The sequence below is a fragment of the Pelophylax lessonae genome (genome assembly GCF_965119305.1).
Source record: "Pelophylax lessonae genome assembly, chromosome: 3".
In the NCBI taxonomy this organism is placed as follows: domain Eukaryota; kingdom Metazoa; phylum Chordata; class Amphibia; order Anura; family Ranidae; genus Pelophylax; species Pelophylax lessonae.
In genome coordinates this window covers 19,378,811-19,396,289 of record NC_138770.1, presented here as the reverse complement: position 1 = coordinate 19,396,289, position 17,479 = coordinate 19,378,811, and the positions used below count along the sequence as shown (strand labels likewise).

Sequence of the window (17,479 nt, the reverse complement as noted above, 5' to 3'; positions counted from 1 at the left end):
ACTTGGTCACATGCTTCAGATGGCCAATCACAGCTACTAATACATTTGTAGGCATGACTGGGATGGCTTAAGGCACACCAGTTAAACGCTTGTTTATTGGCTGTTGAAAGCCCGCCATGAAAAGCGTGCCAATGCATACAAAACCCGGAAATAAAATGACCGAACACGGATTTTTACCCGAATATACAGTAAAGTTTTCGGGTTACAAAAATCCAATTATTCGGTACGAACACGAATAATACAGTCCGTGTTCGCTCAACCCTACATATGACCATCACATTGCCTCCACCTCCCTCCCTGATAGAATAGAGAAATAAAAAGAAGATACTAGAAGTCACCAGAGAGAGCATCGAGCTGCTGACAGGAGAGGCGAGTGGTGCTGGGAATTCTGGGACATTATCCAGTAACAGACAAGGGATGTGTCTGGATGGTGACTGTATCATTGTGTGTGTCAGGTTCCTATAAGTTGTCAGGATGTCACTGTCTATTTCTCCATGGAGGAGTGGGAGTATTTAGAAGGACACAAGGATCTCTACAAGGACGTCATGATGGAGAATCAGCCGCCCCTCACATCACCGGGTAAGAGGAGACTTTATTGTAAAGGAGAGAGCAGTACGGAGGCTCCACCTAGATCCCCCATCATCTGATAAACACATAGAAACAATGTATTCAGTCAGTGTGTGTGTTTCCTACAGATGGATCCAGTAATGGGAACCCACCAGAGAGATGTCCCTGTCCTCTGTATTCCCGGGATTCCACACAGGAAGGTCACACCATCCCTCACTGTTGCAAGGTTGTTGGAACGGAGCATCTAGAACATGGACTTGTGGAAACAATGTGTGGATATTTTATGTGATGTCACAATAATCTATATTAATAAAACGCAAGTGTCCCTGCGTCCGCTTTCCCTGCTTTTCCCTGTGTCCTTGGAAATTCGCTACTGCGCATGTGCTGAACAAACAGCCGTTGGGACGCAGAGAACACCTCCGCGGGATAATTGCTGTCATGGGTGAACCAAAGGAGCTGGAGACCCCACAATTGTACCGCAGGTGGCCAAGACACTCCCCTACAGCTGAGAAAAATTTCGGGGTTCGGAGATGAAAGGGCGCGGAGCAGTGACCCCGAGAACGGGCCTCCCCCGCCATAGACTCCAATGTTAAACCTGGTCACCTCGCGGTTAGGTCTCGGCCCGGTTCTCGGGGTCACTGCTCCGCGCCCTTTCATCCTTGAGACCCCAAATTTTTATCAACTGTAGGGTTGGCTACCTGCAGTACAATTTTGGGGTCTCCAGCACCTTTGGTTCGCCCGTGACAGCTCCCCAAATGGACTGTGACCTAACCGCAAGGTGACCAGGTTTAACATTGGAGTCTATGGCGGGGGGAGGCCCGGTTCTCGGGGTCACTGCTCTGCGCTCTTTCATCCCCGAAACCCCAAATTTTTATCAGCTGTAGGGGAGCGTCTTGGCCACCTACGGTACAATTTGGGTCTCCAGCACCTTTGGTTCGCCCGTGACAGCACCCTTCCCCATACACTACAATCCCCTCCCTTCCCCACACTACAATCCCCTCCCTTCCCCATACACTACAATCCCCTCCCCATACACTACAATCCCCTCCCTCCCCCATACACTGTAGAACCCCTCCCTCATACACTATAATCTCCCCCCCCCATACACTACAATCCCCTCTGTCCCCCCATACACTACAATCCCCTCCCTCCCCCCACACTACAATCCCCTCCCTCCCTCCCCCCACACTACAATCCCCTCCCTTCCCCATACACTACAATCCCCTCCCCCCATACACTACAATCTTCTCCCTCCCCCCCCACACTACAATCCCCTCCCTCCCCCATACACTACAATCCCCTTCCTTCCTCATACACTACAGTCCCCTCCCTTCCCCATACACTACAATCCCCTCCCCATACACTACAATTCCCTCCCTTCCTCAACACACTACAATCCCCTCCCCCCCCACGCTACAATCCCCTCCCCAAAGGGACCATGACCTAACTGCGAGGTGACCAGGTATAACATTGGAGTCTATGGCTGGGGGTGGCCCGGTTCTCGGGGTCACTGCTCCGTGCCCTTTCATCCCCGAAACCCCAAATTTTTATCAGCTGTGGGGGAGCGTCTTTGCCACCTGCGGTACAATTTTGGGGTCCGCCCATGACAGCAATTTTTTCGGGAGGGGAGGAGGTGGTGGATTTGGGGGTCTTTTCCTATTGGATGATCCACTGTGAGGAGCTCCCCTCCCCCCTCCTTTCTGATTTCCCGCCCTCACATCTCCCCTCCCCCACACCAATCTCCAACCCGACATTTATCGTTCAATCCCCCCATACACTACAATCCCCTCCCCTCCATACACTACAATCCCCTCCCTCCCCCATACACTACAATCCCCTCTCTCCCCCCCATACTACAATCCCCTCCCCCATACACTACAATCCCCTCCCTCCCCATACACTATAATCCCCCCTCCCCCATACACTATAATCCCCCCTCCCCCATACACTATAATCCCCTCCCCCCATACACTATAATCCCCTTCCTTCATACAGTACAATCCCCTCCCCCCATACACTACAATCCCCTCCCTCTCCCCCTCATACACTACAATCCCCTCCCTCCCCCCACTACAATCCCCTCCCTCCCCCCACCCACGCTTCAAACACCTCCCTCCCCCATACACTGTAGAACCCATCCCCCCATGCACTGTAGAACCCCTCCCCCATACACTATAATCTCCCCCCATACACTACAATCCCCTCCGTCCCCCCACACACTACAATCCCCTCCCTCCCCCATACACTACAATCCCCTCCCCCCATACACTACAATCCCCTCCCCCCCCACACTACAATCCCCTCCCTCCCCCATACACTACAATCCCCTCCCTTCCCCATACACTACAATGCCCTCCCCATACACTACAATCCCCTCCCTTCCCCAACACAATACAATCCCCTCCCCCCCCCACACTACAATCCCCCCCACACTACAATCCCCCCCCACACTACAATCCCCTCCCTCCCTCCCCCCACACTACAATCCCCTCCCTCCCCCCACACTACAATCCCCTCCACCATACACTACAATCTTCTCCCTCCCCCCCACACTACAATCCCCTCCCTCCCCCATACACTACAACATATATAGCTCCTTCTGTTCTAAGTATTTCTAAAAAAAAAATATATATATATATATATAATATATAATATATATATATATATATATATATATATATATATATATATATTATAGCTCCTTCTCTTCTAAGTATACTAAATAATCTATATATATAAAGTACAAGTGTCTCTGCGTCCAGTTCCTGTGTGCGTGGGATTGCGCTACTGCGCATTTGCCCCACGGACAGCCATTGGGACTTGGAGCGCAGAGACTTCGGGCAGCCGGGCAAAACTGTTGGAAGTGGCTGGTGTGCGCAGGCGCGCGGCGGGTGCGCGCTCGCGTGGACTTACTGCTAAGTCTGTTTTTACAAATGTTTGACCACATATGTTCTAGCGCCCGTTAATTTAACGGGCTTAATGTCTAGTAAATCTTATATTTTACAGATGATATTCACTCTCATTTTCTTGATTTAGAGAGATCCAATTGATATAGAATTTGAGATGAAAGCAGAAGAAGAAGAAGATGAAGGAGAAGAAGCGACATATGTGGGGGATGATCAGCAGTCTATGGAGGAGGATGGAATAACGGGGACATTTATAGAGGAGGACACTCCTACAGAGATCAGCACAGGTGGGTCATTAACACTAAATACATTCCTCCACCCATACTGCTCACTGATTGGTCCAGAGTAGGGCAGGGACTGGGGAATATCAGCCTGTAATACCCTGGTCACTTTCCTGAGCTGTGTTCCCCGTCCTGTATTCCTGTATTTCTCTCGGATAATCTTCCTTCTCTGTGCTGCAGACACAATTTATGTATCTAGACTGGATTTTTGGAGATTCTGAGGTTCAGCTGGCAGCAAAATGTTAATTTTTACCATAGGCATTGCTAACCCTAGACAACTAGGGCATGTGATGTGGGTCTACTTCCCCATGCCTGGATCTAGTAAGATATCTGACAGAACAATTCTCCCGGGGTTACTTCCTCTATTTGCTGTCTGTGCCAGGTGGAGGGATATGTCTGTATAGTCTCACACCCAAGTCACTCTCAGTGCCATCTAAGGAGATGGGAGGCAGCGGTGTGGGACCTCTGCAATTTGTCTTATGTAAACATTTAGGTTTCCAATGAATACCAATATTATGAGTCCTGACCCTTACAATGTATAATTTATATTGTACATTACATACTCCTGACCTCTGCACTATTTACTCTATGTTGTACATTACACACTCCTGATCCCTGCACTGTATACTTTGTTGTATATTACATACTCCTGACTCCTGCACTATATACTCTATGTTGTACATTACATACTCCTGACCTCTGCACTATTTACTCTATGTTGTACATTACATACTCCTGACCTCTGCACTATATACTCTATGTTGTACATTACATACTCCTGACCTCTGCACTATATACTCTATGTTGTACATTACATACTCCTGACTCCTGCACTATATACTCTATGTTGTACATTACATACTCCTGACCCCTGCACTATATACTCTATGTTGTACATTACATCATTCTGACACTGTATAGTCCTCACTATTGTATCCTATTGCATATTACAAGATTCTAACTTCTTTTGATCCCATTTTCTTTTTTTTTTTGCAAATTATTTATTTATTGATAAACGTCAGATAGACAACAGTATAGCATCCAATAAAAAAAACTATAGTAAGATGAAATGTACAAGTCATACAGGTATGTAGTGGTTTTGTAGATCAGCAAGCATATACCGATGAATATGATGTCTCAGCAAAGAATAGAAAAGGATAGAAAGAAAGTGCCCTCGTTGTTATAACTTCTATAGAATCTGTAAAAAATTATAAGATTGCTCCCCGGTATACATTGCAAGCATGCCTAGTGATGTCTTATGATGTCCATGATAGAAGATAAGAAGAACTTTCTTGAAATATAAAGAAAGGATCAGGAGAGCAGGAAGGGGATGGGGCGGGAGGGAGGAGAAGAAGAAAAAAAGAAGAAGAAAAAAAAATGGGGAAGGGGGAGTGGGGAGGGAAGGGGGTGATTTAGACCCAGGATCTAAGTCCACACGTGAGAGAGAATCTTCCAAATCGGGTGGGTTACAAGTTTTCATTCGTCAGACAGACATTCAATCAAAGCTTTGCCCTCATCGGAGTAGACGAATGTATTTCACAAAGACCATGTCTTAGTGTATTGCTCTCTTGTGTCCAACACTAGGTGGAGCTATGACCTTTGACCTCTGAGCAAAAAACTCCTGACCTTTGACCTTTAGGGTGTGTCCATGACCTGGGGTGGGTCCATGATCCATTTCCTGTGTCAAAACCATCCCCTGTGTCATTACCGGCAATAGGCAACCCTAACCCCTAACCCTAACCCTACCCCTAACCCTAACCCTAAACTCTCTTCTAGAGTATTGATATGACTGATTTTGTTTAGCCATGTAGCAATCGTAGGAGGGGAGGTGCTTTTCCAGCATAGAGGGATGCAGGCCTTTGCTGCGTTTATCAGGTTCGCACAGTATCGACCTCCTACATCTCTCAGGGGAAATCAACTTACAATGGAGTAGGAAGAAGGCAGGCTCCACGGGAATAGGCAAATCTGTAAATCTTTGGGTGATGGCACATACCTCTGTCCAATATTGTTTAATTTTAAGACCGCTCCAAAAAATATGGAGCCAAGGTCCCCGGCTCCCCTCTGCATTTCCAACAACGATCTGAAGTATCGGGGGAAAGGTTTAAGTGTGGCAGGTGTATGGTACCAATGCATCAATATTTTGTAATTAATTTCTTGGATTCGGTTGCAAATAGAAGACCTCAGGGCTAGATAAATTATATTCTGTTGTTGGGAGTTAGTATTAAGGGTCCTTTCCCATTTTTCAAGTCCCGGCACTCTAAACTCCTCTGGTGGCGAGACAAGTATTGCGTACATCTTAGAGAGAGGGTGCGGTAAGGGTGTCTACCCCCACACAATATGATTCAGATAGTGTTAGTCGGCAGCAGAAGTTTGCCAGGGGTTTTAATGACTTTAGAAAATGTTGAAGTTGGAATGCTTGCCAAAACTGCAATTTAAATTGACCTTTAGGGTTGGTTAAGGCAGCGAAGGAAGGCCATGATCCTGTGTTCACAAAATGGGAAGCTTGGAAGTAGCCCCTATTCATGATGTCCTTGAAATTTTTGGGTTCACATTCCAGGGTAAACATAGGGTTTCCCAGTATTGGGAACAGTGGGGAATGTTGGGATGTGATGGCAGGGAAACGACACATGGAGGCACAAACCCTAAGCATGGGGCCTATCGTAGGATGTCTTTTGATATAGCCCAGTAGCACCAAGGGGCTCTTATTAAGGGAATGGGGCTGTTGAGCTGTTTTATGGTGATCCATAATTTTACAGTCCCATGTCTACACCAATCGACCACTCTACCGATGTGTGCAGCTTGGTAATATTTGGTCATGTCTGGGATGGCGACTCCTCCATAGCATTTAGGAAGCGTCAGGAGGCTTCTGCTCAGTCTGGGGCATTTATTTGCCCATATAAACTTTGTAGGAATTTTGCTTACCTGGCGAAGGAAAGTTGCAGGGACATCAGTGGGTAGCGTTTGAAAGAGATATAGGAATTTCGGTAGTGTACACATTTTGACGATATTACACCGACTGAACCAGGAGTTGCTTCCATTTTCTACCAGCTGGACATTTTATATCTGATGATTTGATTGGAGCACAGATTTATGTTTATAATAATGTGATAACATCCTCAAACTTTGGAACCTTAAACAGAAAGTGATAATGAGGGAGGAGTCAATAACCTGATGATGGGGGCGTGGCAACTGCACTAGTGTATGGCCGCTGTGTAAGATGGCTTCACTCCCCATCTGGGGAAATCACAAATCTGATTGACTTCTGCGCTCGCCAGATAGCTTTGGATTGCAACCAGGACCTAGCAGCATGCCAAGGAAGTGAAAAGAAGGCCCTGATGCCAAAAAATGTGAGGGATTCTTTCTCCCTCTACCTCCGAGGCTACGGCAAGATGGCGGCGGCAGCCACTTTCCACAGGCCAGATCAAGCACAGGGCCCTCCAAAAAGCAGGCATCATGGTTCTGAGATGGCCGGGCAACACAATCTAAACCCATCTTCAGGCTCTGGAGTTTTAAATTCCTCCATCCACAGCCCAGCCAAGTCTCAGCCCTGCATAGAGGCAAAAAAAGACCAGGCTTCCCTTTAACTGGTAATTTTGATTTACTGCAGACTGCAAAGAGGCCATTGCATCTGCATATGTCAGAGGTTACCTGTTTAGACTTGTATCATTCCAAACAACGAATCTTCGGACAAGAGGACAAAAACAGGAAATTGTTAGCCATGTTGTCACATCATGATGCCCCCCCTCACAGTGGTCTCTGAGGTTACCTCTCCCACAGGGGAGGCCTATACCCCTCCCACGGATATCCTTAGTGAGTTTCAAAATTTCTACCAACGCTTTTATAATTCCACGCTGCCATCTGACTTTGACCCATCCTCTTTAGCCTCACTTCTGGACCCGGTAGCTCGGGGATGGCTTTTGGATGAGGAGCGGTCATACTTAGTGCGCCCGATCACCTTGGATGAGGTTTTATCAGTAATTCAATCCCTCTCAGTGGTCAAATCCCCGGGCCCTGACAGTCTTCCCACAGAGTTTTATAAAGCCCATAGTGCACTTTTAGCCCTCTTACTTGCTTCTCTTTATTTACACTGCCTAACAGAGGGCGCCCTCCTTCCTTTGATATCAGAGGTGCATGTTATTCCCATTTATAAATCCCCTATGGATCCCAAACAATGTGCTTCATATAGACCTATCTACCTAGCACTCCTTAGTAACAATCTTAACTAAACTCCTTGTGTCTAGACTTGCTAACATTCTAGCCTCCATAATCGAACCAGATCAAACCAGGTTTATGGCTCATAAATCAACAAATATGAACATACGCAGGCTATTTACGAATATTCATGCCAAACATGACAATCAGGGCTCTAGAGTCATTGCGTCTCTGGATATAGAGAAGGCATTTGATACCCTAGAGTGGCCTTTCCTGTGGGAGACCCTTCAGAGAATGGGGTTCCCCTTAGTTTTCATTCAATGGCCAAGGGTGATCATTAGGCTGGGAGGTGTTTTATTGCCCCCTTTTCGGCTACACCGAGGTACCCGGCAGAGGTTTCCTCTTTCTCTGGCTCTCTTTGCTATTGCCATGGAACCAGTAGCTGAAGCTCTTTGTATATCTCCCCTTATTTGGGTCCTTAGGCTGGAGTGGCTGGAGGAGAGGGTAGCTCTGTACGCAGATGACCTCCTGTTGTTTCCTAATGACCTGGGCCTGTCTTTGCAGGGTGCATTGTGGATTCTAAACGTATTCTCTGAATTGACGGGCCTCAGGGTGAACTGGTTCAAGTCCCTGTTATTTGCTATTGACTCGAAGGCTTAGGACAGAGTGATGTCTGACCTGCAATTGCAATGGGTAGATACCTTCACATATCTTGGGTTACTGATCTCTAGAGATGTAAATTACTACATGTCAGAGAATTTACCTCCGGTGGTTAAGCAGGTTAGAGCTAAACTGAAAGCGTGGGAGAACCCCCCTCTGTCATTAAAATGAAATTTTTTCCCAAATTCAACTGCTTCTTTCGAAATTCCCCGCAGTGGATCCCTAAGTCCTCCTTCTCGCAGCTGAACAGTCTCTTCTCGTCTTTTCTGTGGGGTCCTCACCCTACTCTGTTCAAGATGCCCACACTGATGTGTCCCACCTCCCAAGGTGGGTTAGCGCTTCCGGACTGCCACAAATATTACTTAGCGGCTCAATTAGTTACTGTCTCCTGGTGGCTAAGGCCGGATTTGTTCAACCTCTCTACTGTCCTGGAGGCTGCAGTGGTGGGGTCCATGGAAGCCCTTAGATGTTTGCCGTGGTCCTGGGGTTTCCTATGACCTCACACCCTCTATGATGACTATCCCTAGAGCCTGGAGGGCTGGTCTTAACTGTGAGCGCTACCTACGCACCGCTGTCTCTCCAGAAGCCCCATTATGGAAGAATCCCTATGTTCCCTCATCTTTTTAGCCTTCCTGAACCCATAGCATGGGCAACATTTTATATTAAAATAGTTAAAGACATCTCAGATTTATCCATCCACCCCTTTTGATTACTTTGTTTCTACTCACAATGTCCCCCTTCATACCTTTTCCGATATTTACAGTTATCTCACGCTTTCAGAACCCAGTTCCTCCCTCGGGAAACACAGCTGGTGGCCTCAGACTTAGAAAGGATCTTGGGTGATGAAAGTCTGGAAAAGCCTACTTCTACCCTATACGTACACCTACTTACGGTATCCCTGCCTGTTTTGGTGGTGTTCCGCTGAATCACTGATGATCCTGAGTTGGATTCTGAGGTCTGGGATGACATATGGGATTTTCTATTCCAAATTTGGGTCTCCTTGAGAGACTGTCTTATACAGTTCAAATTGGTACATAGGGCATATTACACCCCTCACCCACTTCATAAAATTGGGCCTACCCATTCTCCAACATGCTGGCAAAGTGGTGATGCAGCCCCCCGGGGAGACTTTACACCTATATTTTGCCCTGTGATCAATGTGTATTGTCTCAGGTGCTAGAAACAATTCATCTAGTGACTAACATCTCCGTCACTCCCTCCCAGAGGGTGTGTTTATTGGGTCTAGTGGAAGATTTGGCCCCCAGAGTGAAGGATAGGACCCTTGTTGGTCTCTTGCTGTTATATGCAAGAAAAGCAATTACACTTCATTGGAAAAAACAGAACAGCGCCAAATGTAAAAAACTGTCAGTATTCAAAAATGCAGATTACGGCATTTTGAATACATTGAAGTACAGTGGAGGGGTTTGGAGTCTTTTAGACCCTCAATCCCTCCATAAAGAGTACCTGTCACTGCCTATTACTTTCACATTCCTCCCCTCCCCCCCGATCCCTCCATAAAGAGTACCTGTCACTGCCTATTACTTTCACATTCCTCCCCGCCCCCCCGGACCCTCCATAAAGAGTATCTGTCACTGCCTATTACTTTCACATTCCTCCCCTCCCCCCCGATCCCTCCATAAAGAGTACCTGTCACTGCCTATTACTGTCACAAGGGATGTTTACATTCCTTGTAACAGCAATAAAAGTGATCAGTTTTTTTTTTTTTTTGTTTATACCAGGTTAAAAAAAAAAAAAATAGGAAAAAAATAATCTTAAAAGCGCCCTGGTCACCGTGAGCTCGCGCACAAAAGAAGACGCATACATAAGTCGCAACCACAAATGAAATCGGTGTTCAAACCACAAATGTGCCATTTTATTCTCCAGAGCCTTTGCTAAAATATATATATAATGTTTAGGGGTTCTAAGTAATTTTCTAGCTAAAAATACTGATTTTTAACTTGTAAAAAATGTGTCAGAAAAAGGCTTGGTCCTCAATGCCCATAAGGCCTATATGAGAGGGTTAATTATCCGAGCATGTGGACGAGCCAAGAAACAATACAACCTTCACTTAGATACAGTCCTTTCCAAAATTCATAAGCTGGAATGCTCCTCCACTCTCCTTAAACAAGCTGGAATTGAGAAGACGATAAGATTATGAGAACTTGCAAAAAAAAACACTCTGTAAATGGTAACTGTTCCGGCAAGGTCCTAGCTAACAGTCTTAAGTCCCAAAGAACCAAAAGTAAAATATCCCACCTCCTTTACCCACTTACTAACCATAAAGTATTTAATCTACCCTAAATGCCCCATTTACTGTGGCTGGGATCACTAAAATAATTGACTCTCTGCCTAACGGGAAAGCCCCAGGCCCTGATGGCTTCACAGATGACTATTACAAACTCTTTAAGACCAGCTGGCCCCATATTTGTGTCCAGTATTTCAAGAGACTGCATAACAAGCTTCCTTTCCCCTGGAGATGCTGAGGGCTTACGTTGTCACCATCCCCAAACCTGGGAGGGAGCCAATGTCCCCCTGCCAACTTTAGACCAATCTCGCTTGTCGCAGATGTTAGGATTTACACCACACTATTAGCAGGTTGCCTGTACTATATCTTCCCTGAACTGATAAAACCAGGTCAGATTGGCTTCACCAAAGGCAGACAGGCTTCCAACGCTACTAGGCCAATAAAAAACCTTCTCTACCATGCTTAAGCTCACCGAACACCTTCTCTGCTCCTGTCTTTAGATGCAGAGAAAGCATTAGATCGGGTCCATTGGGGTTAAATGCTTGGTGTATTGTCTAAGCTTGGATTCCAGGGGCCTATCCTATTGGCCATCCTGGTCCTATACTTGTGAGGGTTCTTTCCTTGTTTGCCCTATTTGCCCTTCTATCTGTTGGTTGGGTGCATGGAAACTCTACGATCGATCGGTCGGGTAATCAAGTCACAACAACGACTGGAGTGTAGCAAGATTACAATTGTTTATTGGTACAGAAAGTCTTGTATTCAGCCTGTTCCGGAAAACCGCCCCCTCAAGGGCCAATCATATTCAAAAGTTAATAGCGTGACATATAAAGTTTAGTTAAGGATAGAGTTTATAGCATAACATAAAAATTAAATGCTTGATTTAATGGAGATAAACACCTTGTGACCACGTAGGCACATTCATCTCGGCATCCTTATCTTTTATCTATTTTGTACATATAGCTCATTGCAAAACTAATGGTCATTTACATTCTTATCTTATTATTAGATTTTGTCTATAAAATAGAAACCGCAGTCATATTTCCTGTTCTGCTAGCACATACAGAAGACTTTGCAAGATATGTGGTTTATTACAAAGGTCATAAAACATTTTCAATTTACTTGTTCATTAAAGCATACATTTATATACACATCTACTTAAAAGGGGCTCCCACTTTATCTCACAATTCCTCCTTTGATCCATGTTCTGTTAAGAACATAGATCACCCATGATACCAACTGTTATGGCCGAGCATGGCCATTTTTGTTTCTGAGTTATCTACGACAGGGACTGTGCCAGTGACCTTGGAGCGTGACATTATTTTTGATACCATACACATGCTAAGCTTGATTACTATATAACAGGAAAGAAGAAGCAACAGCATCATTAAGATTACCATTCCCGCCTTTTTAAAGAACCCTAATATATTATCCCATATACCTCCAAACCATCCCCCTATACCCTGCAGGGGGTTCCAAGTGTCTGCGAGGCTGTTCGCTTCCCTCTGTAAGCGCTCTCGCTCGATCTCATGGCCCCTAATTAGTTCATAATAGTCTGGGAGCTTTACATCAACAGTTTCTTTCATTCAGTTATCAAAATAGATACAACATACTTGTTTATTCTCAGTTTGGTCACACAGCCCTGTGACTGCCATCATAATTCTCTCTTTTCTCTGTCTAAACCTCCTGTTCCATTCTCACTTTCCTTAAATCTTCATTTAAGTTTCCCACATCTCCGTTTGCTATATTTAACCACCTTTCTATTAGGTTTGAGTACACATCCAATTTTGTCAGTAAACTTGCTATACCAATGGGTCCCTAGATACTCCTATAAACCTTTTCCCAAGTGCTTGTCAGTGCCCGTTTGTATTTGTTAAATCTTAGATGGCCTATTGCTGGAGTCATGGACACCTGACCAGCGTCTGCAGCACCCATAAACGGCATCAACCTAACCATGGTGCACCAGCCTCCTGAAGTTGTGTCCCTAGGATATGGAATTGTAGTATGACCCCACATTCCACAACAGACCATCCAACCAGTGGGCAAATGTGGGGCCGGTACATCACCAATTTCCTGTAGTCCTGACCTAAGACCCATAAGACAGAGCCAGTCAGGAAGGGAGGGTGGATTTGCACTTGTATTTGTGGGCTCTATCCATGGACCTGTGAAATGCAAATTGGTCAACCATTGTATCATCTTTTGTTTGGATATGGTTGGATATTTGTGTTTTAACCTAGCACATAGAGATATGTTGTAATGGGACAGGGCCTCAGCCCTATCGTCTGCATCAGCTATCATGGTTGTGTTGAGTCCTATAATGTCTATTTCCTTTCTGCGAGCTTTATCTAGATCTAACAATGTAAGATTTATTGTAGTTTCTATGCAGTAAGCAGAATTATGGAAATGTATTCCATCTTTCTCTTTGAAGGCTCCATTCATGAAACAAAACCTAGGGAGTTCTGCAAAACCTTGGATAAGGAAGGGTTTATTTTGTATCGTTCTACTTTGTACTGGGGGAACCTCTGTAATGTTTAGAAGAGTACTTATAGAGACAGGTTTTCCTATCATGGGAAAAATATTTTCCCCTGTGTGCATATGTGAACATACCAAACACTTCTCTCCTTTCTGTTGTCTCCCGAATTCATGCATCAGGAGCCAGTGGTGGGGAATGGTCTCAGGGATAAAATACAGTTCGGGGTTTCCCGGGTTGTCTTTAATTACAGAGGGAGGAAGGGTAAGGGTGATTCTGGGGGGTTAACAGCTTGTTTGCGTGTGAAGACCACGCTTTAATAGTTTTGGGGTTTTTCCTACCTTTCTCTGACTCTCTACATAGTTCCAAACTGGGGGGTATGAGGGTGAGAGACACCATGACATATTATTAGCCTTGTAAGCGGCTAACAGTACCGTAGCCTCAATGTGACATGCACCATCTCGTTTTTGTTCATAATATCCAAAAACAGCTTTAAGTTGTGCTTTGGATATTATCTTTGCTACTTGGGTACAACAGGGATACGGGTGGAGAATGCTCCTATTGCGGGGCGCTTGGAAAATCCCCCTGGTGTGTCCCCATCCCCATCTGCTCAGGTATACACTTCTAACCTCTTATCTAGACTCTTTGAGGTCACCAATGGCACCCTCCATATTCAATTTATTAATAAAACCACTAGCAGAGGCTATACGCTTTAGGATTGGTCACTCTGTTCATTCTATTAATTTCTTGGTGGACGATGTCATCCTACTTCTCAAAAATCCCTCTGCGTCGCTACTTCAGGCACATCAACTCCTGTCTCGATTTAGTGACATATCTTTCTACAAGGTCAATTTTTCCAAGTCATTATTTTTAGATTTAGGTACTCCAGAATCAAGTAAGAAGACACTACAAGCCTCGCTCCTATACACTTGGAACTTCCAGGGTTTCCCATACTTGGGCATCACCTTTACCCGTAACCCCTAACATGACTCAGCTTGCTAAAATTACATGGAGACTCTGTCTTAAAAAGAATGCCCAGGAACTTACTCACCTGGTCAAAAATGAGCAGTCTTTTTTGGGCAGTCTAGCATCCTTCAAAATGATCATTCTCCAAATCATCAACCTTTTTAGAACACTATCCATTCCCCTGCCTTGGAAACACCTCAAAGCCTTAAACTCTTTACTCAAATGATCTATATGACCGGGCAAGAGGGTTAAATGCCCACACGCTCTTCTTGTTAAAGGTAGAGTTGCAGGGAGGGTGGGACTAATAGACATCAGGGACTATTACATGGCAACCTGCTTGGATCAACTCAAGCACTGGTTTTCACCTCCGGACCCCTTACCTTGGGCAGTAATTAAGAATTCCCTGTCCCCTGCCTCAGACCTTCGTATCCTTTAAATCACAGGCCTTTGGCAACCCTTTAGACTAAAAGACTTTTCTCAGAAACGTCTTCCAGGACAGCCCATGAGACCTTAGGGCTCCTCCCCCAGGGACAGGAAACACATTCCAAAATTTAAATAAAAGGCAGTCCCTTCAGTCCTCACCTTCAGTATTTAGTGTTTCCTCCGGACAGGGGGTAACATGTTCCTGGAACTGAAGCTCCCGGTCTCCTGGACTGTCCACGGAAAGACTTGGAAAGATGCATCTCCTCTTGCCCATAGCGGTACCCCTTAAGTGCCGCAATAGGGGCTGACCGCTGTCTCCTGTTCTCTTGGCCACTCGGCAGGACCACGGGTATTGTCTGGTGGAACACTGGGGAGTCCGCTCCGTTTCTGGCAGGGTCCTTGGAGCAGCAGTTGCTGTGTACCCGTGACCCGCCGACTTCGAAGAAATTTGAAGTTGGCGCCAAAACGGAGGGGGCGGAACTCAGGCGCGTCCACTCTGGCCTCACAGAAAGTGACAGTGTTGCTTCCGGCGCAGTGATGACATCCGCGGGCGCCAGGAAACCCTCGTTCCAGTTTCCGGAGGCGCGAACAGAGAAGACAAATGGGCGACCGATGTTAGGTGAAACAGCAGTTGCTGGGACCACCATACAGAGCGATGGACCCTACGGCAGCAACCGCACAAGCGGCAAAAGCCGGCTCTGGCATCGGCACCTCTCAGGTAAGCCATGGGGATATGTATTTGCAGATACCGGTTAGGAACTCCGTTTTTTCCTTCCCTTCCTCTATGTGTCTGTAAAGGGTCGGGTAAAAAGAGGGGGGGGGGGCACAACACTAAATTAAAAAGTGTATTTTTGTTTCCTATCTTTAGACCAAGGCTCAGGACAAAATCCAACCTCAGCCCCCCAAAAATAAATGTGCTGTATGCGGAGCAAAATGAAGTTCCTCTTGGAACAAAACAGATGAACTGACAAACACTTTCAGTTCATTTAGAACTCTCATAGAAAAGATGCAGGCACCAACCCAGATCCCCACCCCAGTTCAGATCCCTGCATCCCTGACCAAGCCAACACAAGGCTTTGAGGAGGAAGAATCAGAGTCTTCCTGCTCCTCTGGAGAGGGATCAGGGTCAGGGGAGGAACCTAAAGAAAGTAATTCTTATGGTAACTCCAATTTCAAACTGAGCTTGGAGGATGTGGATGATCTGCTCAAAGCAGTATATGTCACTTTAGAAATTGAGGAGGAGAAGGTGCAGCTCTCTAAACATAACCTTATGTACGCCAGTCATAAGAAACAGGCTAGAGTGTTCCCTGTGCATAGCTCCCTGTTGGATACAATTAAACAGGAATGGAATTCACCTGATAAGAAACCTTTCTTTCCCAGAAACTTGAAAAGAAGGTATCCATTTGACGACAGTAAGGAGCAGCCCTGGAACAAAATCCCCAAATTGGATGCTTCTCTTGCCAGAATATCCAAGGGAACAGACTTGGCATTTGAGGATTCAGGGTCACTAAAGGACCCTATGGATAAGAAGACACCACATTGCGTAGGGTTTGGGAAGCCTCCATTATGAGTTTAAAACCTGCCCTGGCATCCACCTGCATAGCCAGATACCTAGAGTTATGGTTATCTCAGATCCAAACGCATTTATCTGCCGGAACACCAAGGGAACAGATTGTAAAGTCGTTTCCACTCTTGTTTCAGGCAGTAGGGTTCTTAGCGGATTCTTCAGCTGAGGCTGTAAGAATGGCAGCAAAAACCTCAGCATTGGCTAACACAGCCAGACGAAGCCTATGGCTCAAGACATGGTCAGGGGATCTCACTTCTAAGTCACACCTCTGTGGTCTTCCCTTCACAGGCGACCACCTCTTTGGCCCAGGCCTAACAGAGGCTCTGGAGCGCACAGCAGATAAAAAGAAGGGATTCCCAGAAAAGAAAAAGTACCCCTATGCCCCAAAGAATTTTCGTGGCAGGGGCAAACAGCAGAGATCTAACGAAACTCAGCAAACTTTCAAGAAGCACTGGACCGGGCATAAAGGTAGGGGGAGGGGTAACATCTTGTTTAACCCTCCTCAACGCCCCAACAAACCCCAATGACTCCCTTCTCAGAGTGGGAGGGAGATTAAGGGCCTTCCTCCCACAGTGGAGGGGAATTACTTCCAGCCCTTTTATTCTGGATCTGGTAGGCAGAGGGCACAAACTGGAGTTTTGTCTCCAACCTCCAGAAAGAACCCTGATTACATGTCTGCCAAGGGATCCAACCAAGGCTGCCGCCCTGAATCTCCAATTAGGGGACTTATTAGATCAAGAGGTGATAATCCCAGTCCCCAAGGAAGAACAGGGAACAGGGTTTTATTCTCACATCTTCGTGATACGAAAACCTTCAGGAAGTCATCGGTTGATCCTGAACTTACACAATCTGAACCTCTCAATAGCATACAAACACTTTCGCATGGAATCAATATACTCCATAGGGAACCTATTGTATCCAGGGTGTTACATGGCAACCCTGGATTTAAAAAAAGCGTATTTTCACATCCCGATACACAAGTCCTACCAGAAGTTCCTGAGACTGGCAGTAAGGATAGGACTAAAAGTCAAACACTTCCAATTCCAGGCCCTACCCTTCGGGTTATCCTCAGCCCCCCGGATCTTTACCAAAGTCCTGGGGGAGGCACTAGCCCCACTAAGACTGAAATCCATCATGATCACCCCCTACTTAGACGACATCCTGGTAGTGGCAGAATCATACCAGAAACTGAAGGCAGACCTCCTAGTAGTTCAGGAATTTCTGACTTCACTAGGCTGGATCATC

At 45.9% G+C, this 17,479-nt stretch overlaps 2 protein-coding genes across 2 annotated transcripts in view; one reads left to right on the top strand and one right to left on the bottom strand.

The window, feature by feature from the left end:
* Positions 1 to 17,479, bottom strand: part of LOC309550239 (uncharacterized protein) — a gene marked incomplete at both ends in the record, with an annotated part of 1,760,330 nt that overhangs the window by 388,916 nt on the left and 1,353,935 nt on the right.
* The window catches only part of LOC309548807 (uncharacterized protein), a gene marked incomplete at its 3' end in the record, with an annotated part of 59,552 nt that continues 42,509 nt past the window's right edge, over positions 437 to 17,479 (top strand). The window contains exons 1-2 of the mRNA XM_082248748.1: positions 437 to 579; positions 696 to 793. Coding sequence (XP_082104874.1) covers positions 495 to 579; positions 696 to 793 — 183 coding nt within the window. The 5' untranslated portion in view covers positions 437 to 494. The remainder of the gene's footprint in view (positions 580 to 695; positions 794 to 17,479) is intronic.